At 39.2% G+C, this 14,737-nt stretch overlaps 1 protein-coding gene across 1 annotated transcript; it reads right to left on the bottom strand.

Annotated features, from left to right (window-relative positions):
* Nucleotides 1–584: 584 nt before the first annotated feature.
* On the bottom strand, nucleotides 585–6,867 carry PCDH20 (protocadherin 20). The gene is made up of 2 exons (XM_055244698.2): nucleotides 6,568–6,867; nucleotides 585–5,510 (listed from the first exon to the last, which is right to left on the bottom strand). Exons 1-2 carry the CDS (start codon nucleotides 6,697–6,699, stop codon nucleotides 2,784–2,786), a joined length of 2,859 nt encoding a protein of 952 aa, XP_055100673.1. The 5' UTR covers nucleotides 6,700–6,867; the 3' UTR covers nucleotides 585–2,783.
* Nucleotides 6,868–14,737: the final 7,870 nt, after the last annotated feature.

Raw genomic sequence — 14,737 nt, 5'->3', positions numbered from 1 at the left:
ACATCTAAAACACTAAAAATTTACATTTTTTAATGCATCAATACTACCAAACTGTTTAAAAAGAATTTATTTTTCTCTTCTTTTCCAACCACCATTGATGAAAGCCTAACTGCCAGGAGAGCTTTTTTTTTTTTTTTTTTTTTTTTTTTTTTTAAATAGGGTCAGGAAATCTACCCTAAGTAGTCAAATAATGTAAATTGTTTTTTCCCTGTAGCTGAAATTGCTATGTTGGTTTTAAACTTCCCAGTTCAAATTAATGAACAATTTTCTCTGTAGTGTAAGAGTGAATTTGGCAGTGCAAAGATCACAGCAATCTCTTCTTCATTAAATTGGGCAAAGAGAACTCATTGGTTCACAAACTGTTAAATGGATATTAGGGGTTTTAATGAATGGAACATTTATTTTTGTGCCAGCTCAACTAACAACATTGCCATGATTAGCATACATTTTGGCAACTATTCTAGCACAAGGTGTCAGTAAAAAGGGGCTTTTATCTTTGAGCTTAATTTACTTTAGCTTCCCTTGTTATTAATGTTTTTAATGTGAATGAGATGTTTTTGTAAAGGAAATCCTGCCACAAGAAGTTATTCCGAAATACATATTTTTATTAATGTTACAGGCATTTCTCATGCTGGAGATAAAGTCCATTCCCCAAAACACATGAACCTTCTTCAAATTTGGAAATGAATAGAAAATTGTGCTATTTATACTGATGGTAAAATTATTGCACTTATGGAGGATTCTTAAAAAATAAATAGTGTTACTTTTATCTCACGAAGTTCCTTTCTTTACAAAAAAAATAAGAAATAAAATATGACTAGTAAGAGATGTTTCCTCCATTGCTACATATCAGTTATAAATGAAAAGTTTTGGGGGTTAAATGATCTTAGTCTCTTAGCTCAGATGCCTCTTGTACAAAAGGAATTTCCAATAAAAATATATTTACTTTTTGTAACAAACATTGCTTCCTCATATACTTATTATTTTATTTATTGAAATTCTGAAATTGAAGAAAAATAAGATAAATGAGTTAATACAAATCTAAAAGAACTTGGCTGTTTGCATTCAATTTCTTTTTTGCAGAGTATTTTTGTTTTAAAAATTATCGTAAGCTATTGCAACACAGCTAACAGAGGATTTGTTATAAATATGTGGTAAAATGAAAATGTATAATGATATTAAATCTATAATAAATTAATATGCATGTGCACATACATGGGTGCAAATTTTCATATGAACTTACATCAAACATTTAGGCATACTCTCTTTCTACTCTATATATATCTATAACTACACACACATTTAATAATTTACCCAATGTTTAATTGAATAATGAATTAGTTCAATATAAACTTTAGCATAGCAGAATACTACAGTTTACCCACATTTAACCCTAAAAACAAACAAGTGACAGGCACTTCAGTGAAATAACAAGCCCATGTTCAAATATAAACTGCTAAAAGTGAGAAAGAAATTATGAAAATATATACCTTTAATTTGCAGACATATAAACACTTTTGGTACAGTACAGATGCATGATGCCAAAAAGTAAAATGATCCAGTTTGAGCTAACACATTCCTTGTTTATACAGATTATTTTGCTATAGCTCTCATATAAAATAATATTTCCAGCTCACACAATGAATTGAAAGTGATAAATCACTGATGAAATAGCTTTCTTCATTGCAAGAGATTCAGTAAAAGCTAAATTATCAAAGAAATCTGCTGCAGGGCTTACAAATAAACTGTTGGACTTAATCCAAAACCAAAGAAAGGAAGCCAGAAATGGTAGCCAACAAACCTAAACAACAACAAAAAGATAAGTACAGTGTAACTTTCATATAAAAGGCCCAACTAAAACAACCAGTAGTGTACACAAGCCTCTAGAAGAATTCACTTTTAATATGATTTCTATTTTCTATGAAGCAACTAAGGATTGAAGCATTTCTTTGCTTCTGGCTGTTTTTCTTGGGCACAATAACTAGTTACATTTTCTGTAACGAAGAATATATATATATATATATATATATATATATATATATATATCTATTTCCCTTGTAATAATAGCAAGTGCAGTGGTAAAGCAAACAGAAAGCAATTCGAGTACACAGAAAGTGGAATACTCTTCAGCAGGTCGAATTTGTAACACAAGGCAATGCTTTTATCCTTGCTAAAAAGGAATTGCACTTCTTTTTAATGCCTTCTCTTTCAAACTATATGTGCACTTATGAGGTAATAAACATTCTGTTTACAAGTGCATTTCTTTTTTTATCATATATTTAAATAGGGTGAAATTTAATTTACTTTAATTTCATATTTGTTTAATGTTAAAAACAATATATTTAAAATATACTCTTTCATTAATTTCATGTACAACTGTCAAGTACAATACCTCAGTTCCCTGCAAAGGAGCAGCTGATGCCCTCTTGTGGTAACAGGAATTTTTAGATAAAAATTTGTTCCATTTTCTTACCTTACTCCCAGGTTTTATCAATCATCTGCTTGGTGTTTGAAAGCTGCAAACCATGTCCAAGCTTTTTTCTTTTTTTTTTTTTTTTTAAATAACAGTCCTATAGCTGTTAGTACTAATTTTCACTTAAAAATGCTGTACACATTTTATAACCTCTGAATTTAAATTTAAAAACCTGTAAACAGCTATTTACAATATAGAACAAGTTATAAATTAGTCGTCCTTCATTGGAACTGCCATCAACACACTTTTTCAGGTGATGAAGATCCAAAGTCAGTTAAAACATTTCTCTGTGTTATTCCACCATGAAATATCAAATATTAGAAATATCCATTGGCTTTCTCTCTCGCATATGCAAGTCAATTTTTCCTTTCAGCGGAATCTGTACTTCCAAATTTTCATCTTCCCTGGGATGCTTTTCCCCTTTCCTTAAACAGATGTATATGCCCATCCCTGTGACCAGTGTGATGGAACCCAAGCTTATTACAGACAGAGCTACTAAGGTGGGCATACAGGACACAGATTCTACCTTTCTATGAGTCGGTTCTATTGAGATTTGTGGTTCTTTCTCCTCTATATTAATCTGTGGTTCTTTTCTTAAAAGACTCTCAATGTAACTCTCATTACTGACAGTGTCATTGACAAATAGGTTCACCATGACCGTGGAGTGGAGAGGCTCGGGATAACCATGATCACTCACTTTCACCAGTAAGCGATGGAGCCCATAATCTGTCTGCAGCAATGCCTCTTCCAAAGTAATGTTGCCAGTTTTAGGGTCAATCCTGAAGGACTCAGGCCTAGGACCTCTTCTCCCTATGATGCTGTAAGCTATGACAGCATTCATGCCTGTGTCTTTGTCGACAGCATAGACTTCTGTAACTGGGGAGCCTGGGAGAGTAGAAGGCAGCACTAACAGATAAGACATATTAGACTGAGGAAATAAAACAAGAGGAGGGTTGTCATTGATATCTAGAAGGAGAATTGTGATTTTTGCTGTAGAAGAGAGGGCAGGCTCACCCCCATCAACAGCTTCAACCCACAAAGTATAGGAGCTTTGCTGCTCTCTGTCTAAAGAGACTTTAGCCCTCAGCATACCCTTTCCTGTGTCTATGACAAAAATATCACTCTGGTTCACCACAGAGAGGGCGACCCATCCATTTCGCCCAGCATCAGCATCTGTTACACTAATTACTCCTATCTCACCATAGCCTGGAAAGTTTTCAGGCACAAAAAAGCTGAAGTCCTTGTTGATAAACCGAGGACTGTTGTCATTTTTATCCAACACTGTGAGGGCCACAGTGGCTACTGATTCTCTGGGTGGCTTCCCACAGTCAACAGCTCTGACAGTGTATCTGTACTTTTCTTTCTCTTCTCGGTCCAGCTGAGTAGAAACTGTCAGAATTCCTGTGACACTGTCTAAGGAAAAATATGATGGAGCATCAGGTCCCAGAAAATATGAAACTTGGCCTCTCTCCCCACTGTCAGCATCTGTAGCATACAGCTTCGTCAAAAAGGCATTGGGTGAGTTGTTTTCTTCAATGGTTAGTTCTATCAAGGGTTGAAGGAAAATCGGAGCATTATCATTGTCATCTAAAAGTTGCACTTTAATGACTCTTCTGACATGAAATCCCTCAGAGTTCCAAGCCACCACAGCTACTTCATAGAACTGCTGTAGCTCATAGTCCATAGGTTTCGTGGTCTCTAGTAAATATTCATTATTGTATGGTTTGTAAGGTGATAACCTAAACGGCCCTTCACCATCCAGGTAGCAGTTAACCTTGTATTTACCTTCTGGATCTCTTATGGTGAAAAACGCAATGGGAGTGTTAACGGGTTCTAGTTCTTTCAGATAAACAACACCATCTATCTCGTTTGCTATGTAACGAGGGACAATTTCAGGGGGTCTGAAAATAACTTTGATAATGGACACAAGAGCAGTGATTACAGCAGGGATGCAGCCTGGTCCATTAGCAAGGATGGTGAGCTTGTGGGACTGCAGAACACTTCCTCCAATCTTACTGAAAAGTTTAATGACTCCAGTGTTTTCATCCAGGTGAAATAAATCCTTAGATGCTTGTGGAACTTTCTGACTGTAAGAATAAGTAATTTGAGCATTGGTCCCCAAGTCTTTATCCACAGCCTGGACAGCTGCAATTGGGGTGCCCACTGTAGCATTCCCATACACAGTGACATTGATTTGTGAGTCTGTGAAGAGAGGGCAATTGTCATTAATGTCACTTATGCCAATGGTGAGAGTGGCACTGCCCAAAAGTGGTGGAGACCCACCATCCTCAGCTATGATGATGCTCACATACTGGTCCTGGGTTTCCCTGTCCAAAGCACCCATGACAATTAGGTAGGGGGTGCGCTCCCCATTCTCATTCTCCTCCACGTCCAGGGTGAACATACCATGGTAGTCCAGTAAGCGATAGGTCTGTACCCCATTAATGCCTACATCTGGGTCCACAGCAGGATGCTCTATGGCCAGTCGGGTGTTTACAGGTGCATTTTCCGGGACCCACACCGAGATCTGGGAAACAGGGAACTGCGGGGCGTTGTCATTGATGTCTCTGATGGCGATCTTCACCTTCACAAACCTGAAGTATTCCTGAGGCAGGACAAGCACATCCAGCAGCAAAAGACAAGAGTCAGAAAAAGGAGAAGAGGAGATGGAAACGCTGCCGCCCCACGCAGTCCCTCCGCCCCCTTCAAGACACAGGGCCTCCCTGTCGATCTCCTGAGCTGAAGTGTGCAGCTCCCCAGAGCGGTTGTCTAGGGTCACGTACTGGCCACTCAGTCCCCGGGAGGCCAGGCTGAAGGAGAGAGGGGGGTTCCACTCAGCACCGGTGCGCTCTGGCAGCTGCGACTGCGGGTCCGGCCTCCCTGCAGACCGGGGCAGCAGCCGCAGGTCCTCGGCCAGGCTGCCGATGAGCACCCCCGCGGGCAGTCCCTCGTTGAGGCTGTACAGAAGCTCGGTGGCCCGGCTGTAACTCGCGAGGCAGCTGAAGGGTCCCACGAAGAGGAAAAACAGAAACAGATGCTGGAGTGGGGGGAGGGAAGAAAGCTCATTACACACAGGGGGAAATAGGGGTCCGAGAGAGAAACTAGTGCCCCTGTGATCCTTGCTGTCCCCATCCCCATTCCCAGAAGCAAAACCTCTAGTTAGAACGGGGGCGGAGAAGAACCCTGCTGCAAAGGAGAGATCAGTGGGGCAATATCGTCTCCAAAACTTAATTTTGCTGTTCACTTTCTATCCCCTCCGCCCCCGCCTTCCCCCCTCGTTTCCCCATCACCACCCTCATCCAGCTGACATTCAGAATCCCAAACCATAAAACATCCCTGGAAACACACGCCGGAGTGGAGAGGATTCCGACTCAGAGACTGCGCAACGCGACACGGAAACCCAGAGTAGGTGATGGGGAGGGAGGGGGCTGGTAGTGGAGAGCACTGAAAGGTGGGCAATTTATTTCTCCTTGAAGCGATTCTGCCATTAGAGTGCTGGAACACGCAGTGTGTTACATCCCTTACTAGGAGAACCGTAAAAACAACCACAATCGCAATAACGATAATATAGAAAAAATACTAACACTCCCTCCTCCACCTCCAACACTTTAGGTCTTAGGTCGGAAGGAGTGATTTTTATTTTAGCACACATCTGAAATCAAACTGAAAGGATCTGGATTTCCACCCCTTACCAAGCCGTCACTAATCCCCCTCCCTTAGGGGGAAGCAAAGTAAAAGCGGAAAATGGTTATGCAAAAACAATTTGCCAATCGCAGTAGGCATTCATAGCCAGACGCCAGCAGCAGGAAACGATCCCGAACCCCTGTATCTAAAGCGGATTGAGCGCACCCCCGATCCCCTTCATCTTATCTGGATACATTTCTTGCTTCAGAAACTACCTCTCACGACCCAAGGACTTCCCTATTCCTTGTTAAAACGAAGACACATTATCCCAAACTCCCTTTCCCTCCCCGCGCCATCCTTCCCGTGAAGTTTAGATGAAGGTAGAAGGTTTGAAAAACCATCCGAGTGGAAACTGCTTCACAATACTGAAACTTGTCGGGGTCGCGGGGCTCCTTGACTCTAACCCTTACCGGCAGGTTCCTGTGGCTGGTGCTGCTCCTGGGACGATGTAGACGCCCCATATCCAGGCACGGGTGCCAAGTCGCCGGGCACCAGCTCACTCCCAGCGCCCGCGAGATGCGCGCATTCCCTCGGCCGCGCATTCCCTGGGAGGCTGCAGTCAGAGCGCTCTTGAAGGGAGGGCGGCAGAAGACACTCCCTCTCGGTTCATGCAAATCGTTGGGGGAACTTCAGCCAATAGTCACTGGCTCTTCAATTAACGACGGGAACTCAAAGAGTGGCAGAAAGGCAAGGGGGCAGAAGGGCACATTCATGGTTTCCTGCCCCGGACGCAGGTAACTCCATACCCTGCCAGAGGAGCTGGAATGGGGGACTTGCTCCTGAAGACTGCGAAGAGGCACCTCCGGGTTGGGCACAGTAGCGCTTGCCTACCAGCCTCCTTCCTTGCCGCACCAGTCAGATGCCAAGTCCACAGGGTGCTAGCAAGAGAGGGAGAATTAAAATAAATAAATAAGCTTGCATTTGTATATGGATGTAACAGAGAGAGGAAGTCGGCGCCACAGAGCAATCACAGGCGCGGTCCCAAAACGCCTGCTTTGCCAACAGTTCCTCCTGGAGCCTCGGATCCAGCAGTGTTGGCACAGAGAGAGAAAATGCACTTTTCTCAGCGGAGGGAAGGAATCGCAACTTCTGTGTAACGTAGGGTGAACCGGAAAAGTAAATATATGAATTCAGTGAAGGTTTCGACGTACCCCAATTTTGAATCTTTGCTGTGGGCAGTGGTAGAGCTTCTGCTAGTTTCCTAGTTGGAGGCTCAAATGTCTCTGGGTGTTTGCCTTGTGGTCTTATTTTAGAGGCAGTAGTGGCTTCTGGATGCGGGGAAGAGCCAAGGGGAAAGTAGAAACAATTGCGCTGTAACACAAGTAGTTCTGCCTGCAAGTAATCTTAAACATATTTATCTAAGCGGTAAATTGGTGTGGGGAGGGGGAGGGATTCACTGAAGCCTAGGTAAAACATTGGTTATTTTTCAAATTAGTCCTTCCTTCCTTGTTTCCTTCCTTCCTTCTCTCCCCCGCTTCCCCTCTTTCCCCTTCCCCTCTTTCCCCTTCCCCTCTTTCCCCTTCCCCCTTCCTTCTTTCCTTCCCCCTTCTTTCCCTCCCCCTTCCTTCCTTCCTTCCTTCCTTCCTTCCTTCCTTCCTTCCTTCCTTCCCCTTCCCCTCTTCCCCTTCCCCCCTCCCTCCCTCCTTCCTTCCTTCCTTCCTCCCTCCCTCCCTCACTTGCTCCCTCGCTCCCTCACTCTTTCCCTGCCTCTCTCCCTTTCTCTCTCTCTTTCTTTCTCCTGGATTGCCTACTGCAAAACTGGTCCTTCATAAAGGAATTGTGGAAGAGTGTGGTGCCAAATGCTTGCCTATCTTCTATGGCTTTGACACGGAATAGCTATGTAACCTGGAGTCACCTAACTCCTGGCCTTCTGTTTCCTCATTTATAAAATCAAGGCTAGTGGGATAATCCAGTGCATTAAGCCTCTGAAACACTTTTTGATCTGCAGGTTGCCAAGTAATGGAAATGCCCATGATTCAGCCTTTCCTTGAGAAGACATTTCTCTTCATCGCTAGGCTTCCAGATATCCTCTGCAGGGTCCTAAACATAAAACCTCACATACTGAATGACCAGTGACTGAGCCTAGAGTGAAAAAAGGCCTTCGATATCTGATTTCCATATGCTTTCTGTAGGAACCACTTCAATTTTCCCCTTCCACCAAATGCTAACTAGAATATAAATTGCTTGGCTGAGCTAACTGTTTTGCTTCCTATCCTTCCTATTTTCTCCTCATTTCTACTAATCCTAAAAACAGAGTCCTAAATATGGACAACACACTACATCAAAACACCTGGAGGGTAACAGCTTGTTATTGTGCAAATGGGGCTGTACATGGAGTTCACAAGTCTCTCTATAATACAAATTTGTCATATAATTTGAACCTGGCTGGTAAAATCAGTTCCTTCAAACTCTCTGCAGTGAAAATGGAGTGCTGATGAAGTGGTAAACCTCAGCCCCCAACCACCATCACCCCACCCCCCACCCCCTACCCCCCTCCCATCATCACCCCACCCCCTCAACCCCCCTACCCCAGTCCCACTCCACCCCCTCTTCACCCCACACACACACTCAGAGGAACATGCACATCTGAGTTGAAGGTTGGTAAACAAACTGCAGCCAGGGAAGCATGATCTCCCTCCTTGTGCTTTTTAGCTGCTGGTTCTGCCCTACAGCTGAACTTTTGCCATATTGGTAAATATTTACTTTGAGGTCTGTAGTTGAAACATACTTGACTCCCCAAATCAGTACCAAGTGCTTCTGAAATGTGTTTAACTTACATCTTTATACAATACCCACAGCTTCCCGAAGTTGCAGGCCCACCGCCAGAGTTAGGCAATCTGTCAGCAGTCAGAGAACCTGCAATCTGAAACAATTCTCCCCCAGAGACAGAGCAACAGAGTGGGCTGTTTATCCGCTCACAGCTCAGGCCCTCTCCAACAAGTTAAGATCATCCACCTTTTTGGTGGAAATGTAGGGAGCTATTTTCTTCATTTTTCCTTTGTTATAAGGCCATTGTACAGGAGCTATTGTTTATGATGATAGTCCAGGTGAAGTGACATTTTCTCTTTGTAATTATATCTCAAGTCTTTACTTTTCCCTGGCCCCTTACTCTCCCTTTCCCTACTTTGCAGTGGATGCTTGTAGCACAGATGCACTTCCTTTTTAAAGTGTTTCCCCCAGCCTACACCAGCAGAATCTTCATCTTCTGACCCTATCACCCAGCTGGTCTCTATGGAAAGGGTTATTATCATACCTCCCTTTATTAAGTTGAAAAGAAATTAAATATACCCATTTGGCCATAATTATTCTCTAGAGTGTTTCTAAAAAGCATAAACATGAATTATAGCAAAAGTTCTTCATGTAAGTTGAAACACAAGTATTGAACGCATCTTGAAAATAATGTTTGGAACACTAACAACCACATTTGCTTTAAGTGACTATGGTGATTGCAAAGTCCCTGCATGGAAGTTTGTCATCAAGATTGGGAGATCTTGGCATAATATTGAGCAATACCTTACACGTCACATTTCAAACCATTCACTGAACTACTTGTTATTATCTTTCCTCTCTGAAAATCCAAAGGTTTTACAAATGTTTATACCCGAATTGGGCTTAAATAAAATAACAAGGACTAAATAGACTTCTTTTTTTCCCATGTATCCCTTCTCTGGGCCTTGTGAAAGCATTCTCAAACTCTTATTCCTTATGATGCCAGCCTGTGACCTACCTTCTGGTGTCACATATTTCTAACGATGACTCAGAAAGCTTCTATGCTATTAGTCCCTTGAAAATAATACTTACGAACTTCTTAGATGTCTCAATTGCTCTGGGCCTGCTTCCCAGGTGTTTTGTAAAAATCAATCTAGAAGAATGGTTAGATTATATGCCTCCCAAGCCTATTTTTCCTATAGACAAGGAAAACAACAGGATACAATAGATGGTGCACTGAGCTGAGCCAGAGGAGTGGATTACATTCTCTGGGTTGTTGCTAAGTTCTGTGTGACTTTAGACAAGTCATCAAACTTCTCTGTTTCAATTTCATAAAAAAAAGACCCCTACATAATTCATGCAAGTATATGCATGAAATGGCTTACCTCATATCTAGCATTAACAGACACTGCATGCTGATACACAGGCTAACTTGATTATTACTTATTGCATTCTATCACTAACACTATTTTTCATTTACTGCAAGCCTTCTCTTTGTAATTTTATTATCTCCACTATAAAGATGTGAGCATGATTATAAGTATATATCAAGATACCATCTTTGCCTGAGCGCGGTGGCTCATGCCTGTAATCCTAGCACTTTGGGAGGCTGAGGTGGGCGGATGGTCTGAGCTCAGGAGTTCGAGACCAGCCTGGGCAACATGGTGAAACCCCGTCTCTACTAAAGATACAAAAAAAAAAAAAAAATTAGCTGGGCGTGGCAGCGGGCGCCTGTAGTCCCAACTACTCCGGAGGCTGAGGCAGGAGAATGGTGTGAACCCGGGAGGCAGAGCTTGCAGTGAGCCGAGATTGCACCACTGCACTCCAGCCTGGGCTAGTGAGCGAGCGAGACTCCATCTCAAAAAAAAAAAAAAAAAAAAGAAAAAAGATACCATCTTTAAACTTTTTACGTTTTAAATCTTTTAAAAAAATTTTTGAAGCGTTGTGCTTTACAGGTAGTTTTATTTGTATTTCTCAATTAAATCTACTTCCACTATTTAGATTAGTTAATAATATTATGGTATACACAAAGTTTCATGTAATCACTATATACACAGATATTTAAAACTATCTTGAACCATAACCATGTACATGTTCTGGTTAATTCATAATTGCAAATAAATATAAGTTTAGAATATTACCTTATTTTAAGGCCATTTCTCTTTTTTTGTCTTCTTAATAGAATTTTTAAAATTAGAAGTCCCTTTTAATGAATTAAAATATATGTATGTGTGTACACAAAATATATTATTAATATATAGGTACATTTATAAAAGTGTAAAATATACCACATATAAATGTAACATATAATAAATATATATAAATGAAATATTGTATCTGTATTCTTTTTTGATTCAATCATCAAGGTTAAGAGGATGAATACATTTGAAAAACCAATAAAATATCTGAGAAATGATAGATTGGTTATCTAGTGTCAATTATGTTTCAAACATGCTACTAGGTGCTTGACATATGTAATTTAGTTAATCCTCATAGCAGTTTTATAATATAGTTATTATTATACCAGCTTTATAGCCATACATAATATGCTTGTCCAGAGCCTGATCTGTGACCTTCAAAATATGTGATCTTTCTACTCTGGTATGCCTTTCTCATCAGAATGGGAAAATAAAGGGCCCACACTCATTTAAGTGTATTTCTATTCAACAAACATTTATCACTCATTTAAAATAAAAAAAAATTGGAGGTATCGATGTCTTATATGATGCCTTTTTGAAGGATTCTTTAGTCCATTACTACTTCCTAAATAGATACATACACATGGACGCAACTTGTCTAAGCTGTGTGGCTAACTTAAATCTCCCAATGTATACACGTAAAATATATAATGTGTGTATACCTGTGTGTATACTTGAAAGTACTGAAAAGCCTTGGGTAATATTAGGGATCACCTAGTTAGCCCTCATTTTACATGTTAGTTGACAATAAGAAAAACGACTTATAGCTGACTCAAATTATGAAAATACTCCCATTTCTTATAATAGTACTAGATTTTAACCTCACGATTGCTCTGATATTAGAGGATAACTTATAAAAACAGTATGTTTTTTAAACCATCTATGGTTAAGATCAAAAGCCTTGATCTTAAGAGTTACTCTAAACTTTGTTTTATTTTATTCATTGTTCAAATTTACAAATATTTACAAATATTTTTAAGTAACTACTGAAGTACTAATTATTTTTTAAGTATATCACACAAACTTAAAAAATCCCTACACGATTCAGAAATTAATAGTGAGACTAATAGGGAATCAGCAGTGAGGGCTTTTGCTAAAAAAGCTGGACAGTTAATTTAGTAAATAAACATACATTTACACACTTGCACGAAGAAGGTGCAAATGAGCTAATTTACTAGAAAACTTGTATTCTAAAACATTTACTGCTGTACTGTGCAACTCATACATGGGAGCTTTGTAAGCATTATTCTGTCCTAATGACTACCTTTTTATGTTTTAGAGAACTTTGTGTAAATAGATTGTACATTTCTCCTCTTTCCTTATATATTCCAATAGGAAAGAATATGACAGGGTGGAAGGGTCCTTTCATTTTAGAACTCAATTAGCATCACTTTAACAGGGATAAAAATAACTTGTGTGAAGTCATTAGAAAACCCCAGGCCTAATTTTAGCTAACATTTTCAACTTTTCCTCCTTATCCTGAAAATAAATTTTAAAAGTAATTTTCGACTCATTTTAATTTCACATTCTTCCTTCTCACTTCTGGTAGAGGTGATAATGAGCAGTGAAATCATCGAAAGAAAGGTGGTGGGATTGAGGAGGGAAAGAAATGAAGGGCATAGCAAATTCCACAAAGTGGATCAGGAGTTGCCGAATAAAGAACAGTTAACTAAATGCGGTTTATTGATGATGCATATGCCTTACTCCCTGGAGTCAGTCCCTGGGATATTTGAAAGAAGGAAAAAATACAGGCTGTGCAAAGAATAAAGCAATCGTAAATCCTATGAATTAGCATAGAAATTAGGTCAGGGCCAAAACAAATCTATTGAAGGAGAGAAGGAATTTTAAATTTTGTTTTAGGAGACCAATCGTCTACTTCTTCAGATACCCATTTCTCATTCTCACAAATTTAAGTGTTACATATGGGAAAGTTTAATGAAAATTTATGCTCAAGTAATGTTTTTATACAGATCAACAGATCTTTTGACTGGCTTGATAAAATCTCTTTTAATCTGACTCTGTGAGTCTAAAGTGCGAGTGTTAAAAACTGCATGACTATTCTAATCTCAGCATGTGTGGCATATATAAAAGCATTGAGTGAGTATCATAGGGTCAGTAAAAGACTTTGTCAATGATGTACATAGTCAATATTTTCATGGTGAAAATATGAAAAGCTGCTATCACTAGCTACTTCTTTTTTGATATCTTTTTAGAAGGAGACTAGAGTTTGCTGACCTCAATTTCATTTATTGCTAACAGCCAGCAATATTCAGCACCTAACTTTCACCAAGTGCGTGGTGGACATTACATTGAATATTCACAAAGTCTCTGCAAGTTAATGATGACCCCATTTTATAGATGAGGAATAGAAGGCTTTTAGAGGTTAAGTAGGTTGCTTGTGGTCACACAGCTTTGGAAGTGGCTAAGTTAGGAGGAACAAGGAAAATTTGAGTTAATTTATTATAATGTTGGTAAGCCTTTTAAAAACAAATATAGGGGATATTCTAATATTAACTGAAGCAAGCACATATGTTGAATAATGAATATGTACACATTATAAATAATGCATATAATCTGATAGTAAGAGAACCATTTCAAAAATATCAAATATCTGGAAAAATTAAACAATTATAAACTTCCATAAAAATGTACATAAGCTATATTTCTGAAACAATGAGTACTCTGTTTTTTCTAAATTATTTGAATTATCAAGAAAAGAATGTGGGTTTTGTAACAGAATTTTTACATACAATTTAGAATTATATGGCAATAAAACATTTACTTGGAGAAAAGAATGTGCTTCTTGATAATGAAACTGTAAATATCCTAAAGGCCCACCATTTCTTAATTGTAGATAATATTAAAATTTGGTCCAGTTGATATCAACTTTATTTAGAATACAATAATAACAGTTTTTTTGTGGATTCCTTCTCTTTATGAATAAATATATTCTGCATTAACTAGATTTAAATGAAATATGAATAATAATTGGTTTTAAATGAAAAATTTTATTAAAACTTATTTTAAATATTCATATGTTCTTTTAAAATTCAAAATGTCAAACAAATGTAGATAAGAATTTAGATTTTGTGCAATTTAACAGTCACATAGACAAAGGTCAAAAAAAGCTAGAAGGGAAAAAGAGATTTGGAGATTTCCATTGGAAACAATATTTTTTATGGTATTTTTTCTTTAAATAAATAGAATTAAAACTTTTTAAAATGTGCCATAAGCATGGCATATATTCTCTCAAACTCCTAACCTCAAATGATTCTCCTGCCTTGGCCTCCCAAAGTGGCAGGATTTCAGGCGTGAGCCACCACGCCTGGCCAGCATGGCATATATTCTATATAGGAGCAGCTATTCTTATTCTAAATGTGGATATACATGGTGTGCTTTCTTAAGAAAAAAATACAGCACAATTACTGCCACTTTGTATTTCAATACTTCTCCAAAAAAAATCCAAATCTGTTAGAGTCCTGCTAGAGCTTGTTAAACTATTCAGCAATGATTATAAAAGGCGTTTTACACATAACGTACACCAGTCATAAAGCTGAGAGACCTCAGGTATCCTTACTAGCTGTGACTGTGACTATTTAAGCATTTCTGTAGGATTTCTGGATCCAGGTTGATTCAAGATGCCATCTCCACACAGCCATACAATATTTAAGAA

Source organism: Symphalangus syndactylus, chromosome 15 (assembly GCF_028878055.3).
Source record: "Symphalangus syndactylus isolate Jambi chromosome 15, NHGRI_mSymSyn1-v2.1_pri, whole genome shotgun sequence".
NCBI lineage: Eukaryota > Metazoa > Chordata > Mammalia > Primates > Hylobatidae > Symphalangus > Symphalangus syndactylus.
The sequence above is the reverse complement of the archived record's forward strand: the minus strand, read 5'-3'. Positions and strand labels throughout refer to the sequence as shown.

What these genes read in the sequence shown, in the direction of transcription:
- PCDH20 (XM_055244698.2), bottom strand. Translation starts at nt 6,699, where the DNA reads ATGCGCGGCCGAGGGAATGCGCGCATCTCGCGGGCGCTGGGAGTGAGC. An exon ending in CCAGCCACAGGAACCTGCCG is followed by an intron (nt 5,511 to 6,567) that starts GTAAGGGTTAGA and finishes CCCCCACTCCAG; the next exon opens with CATCTGTTTCTGTTTTTCCT.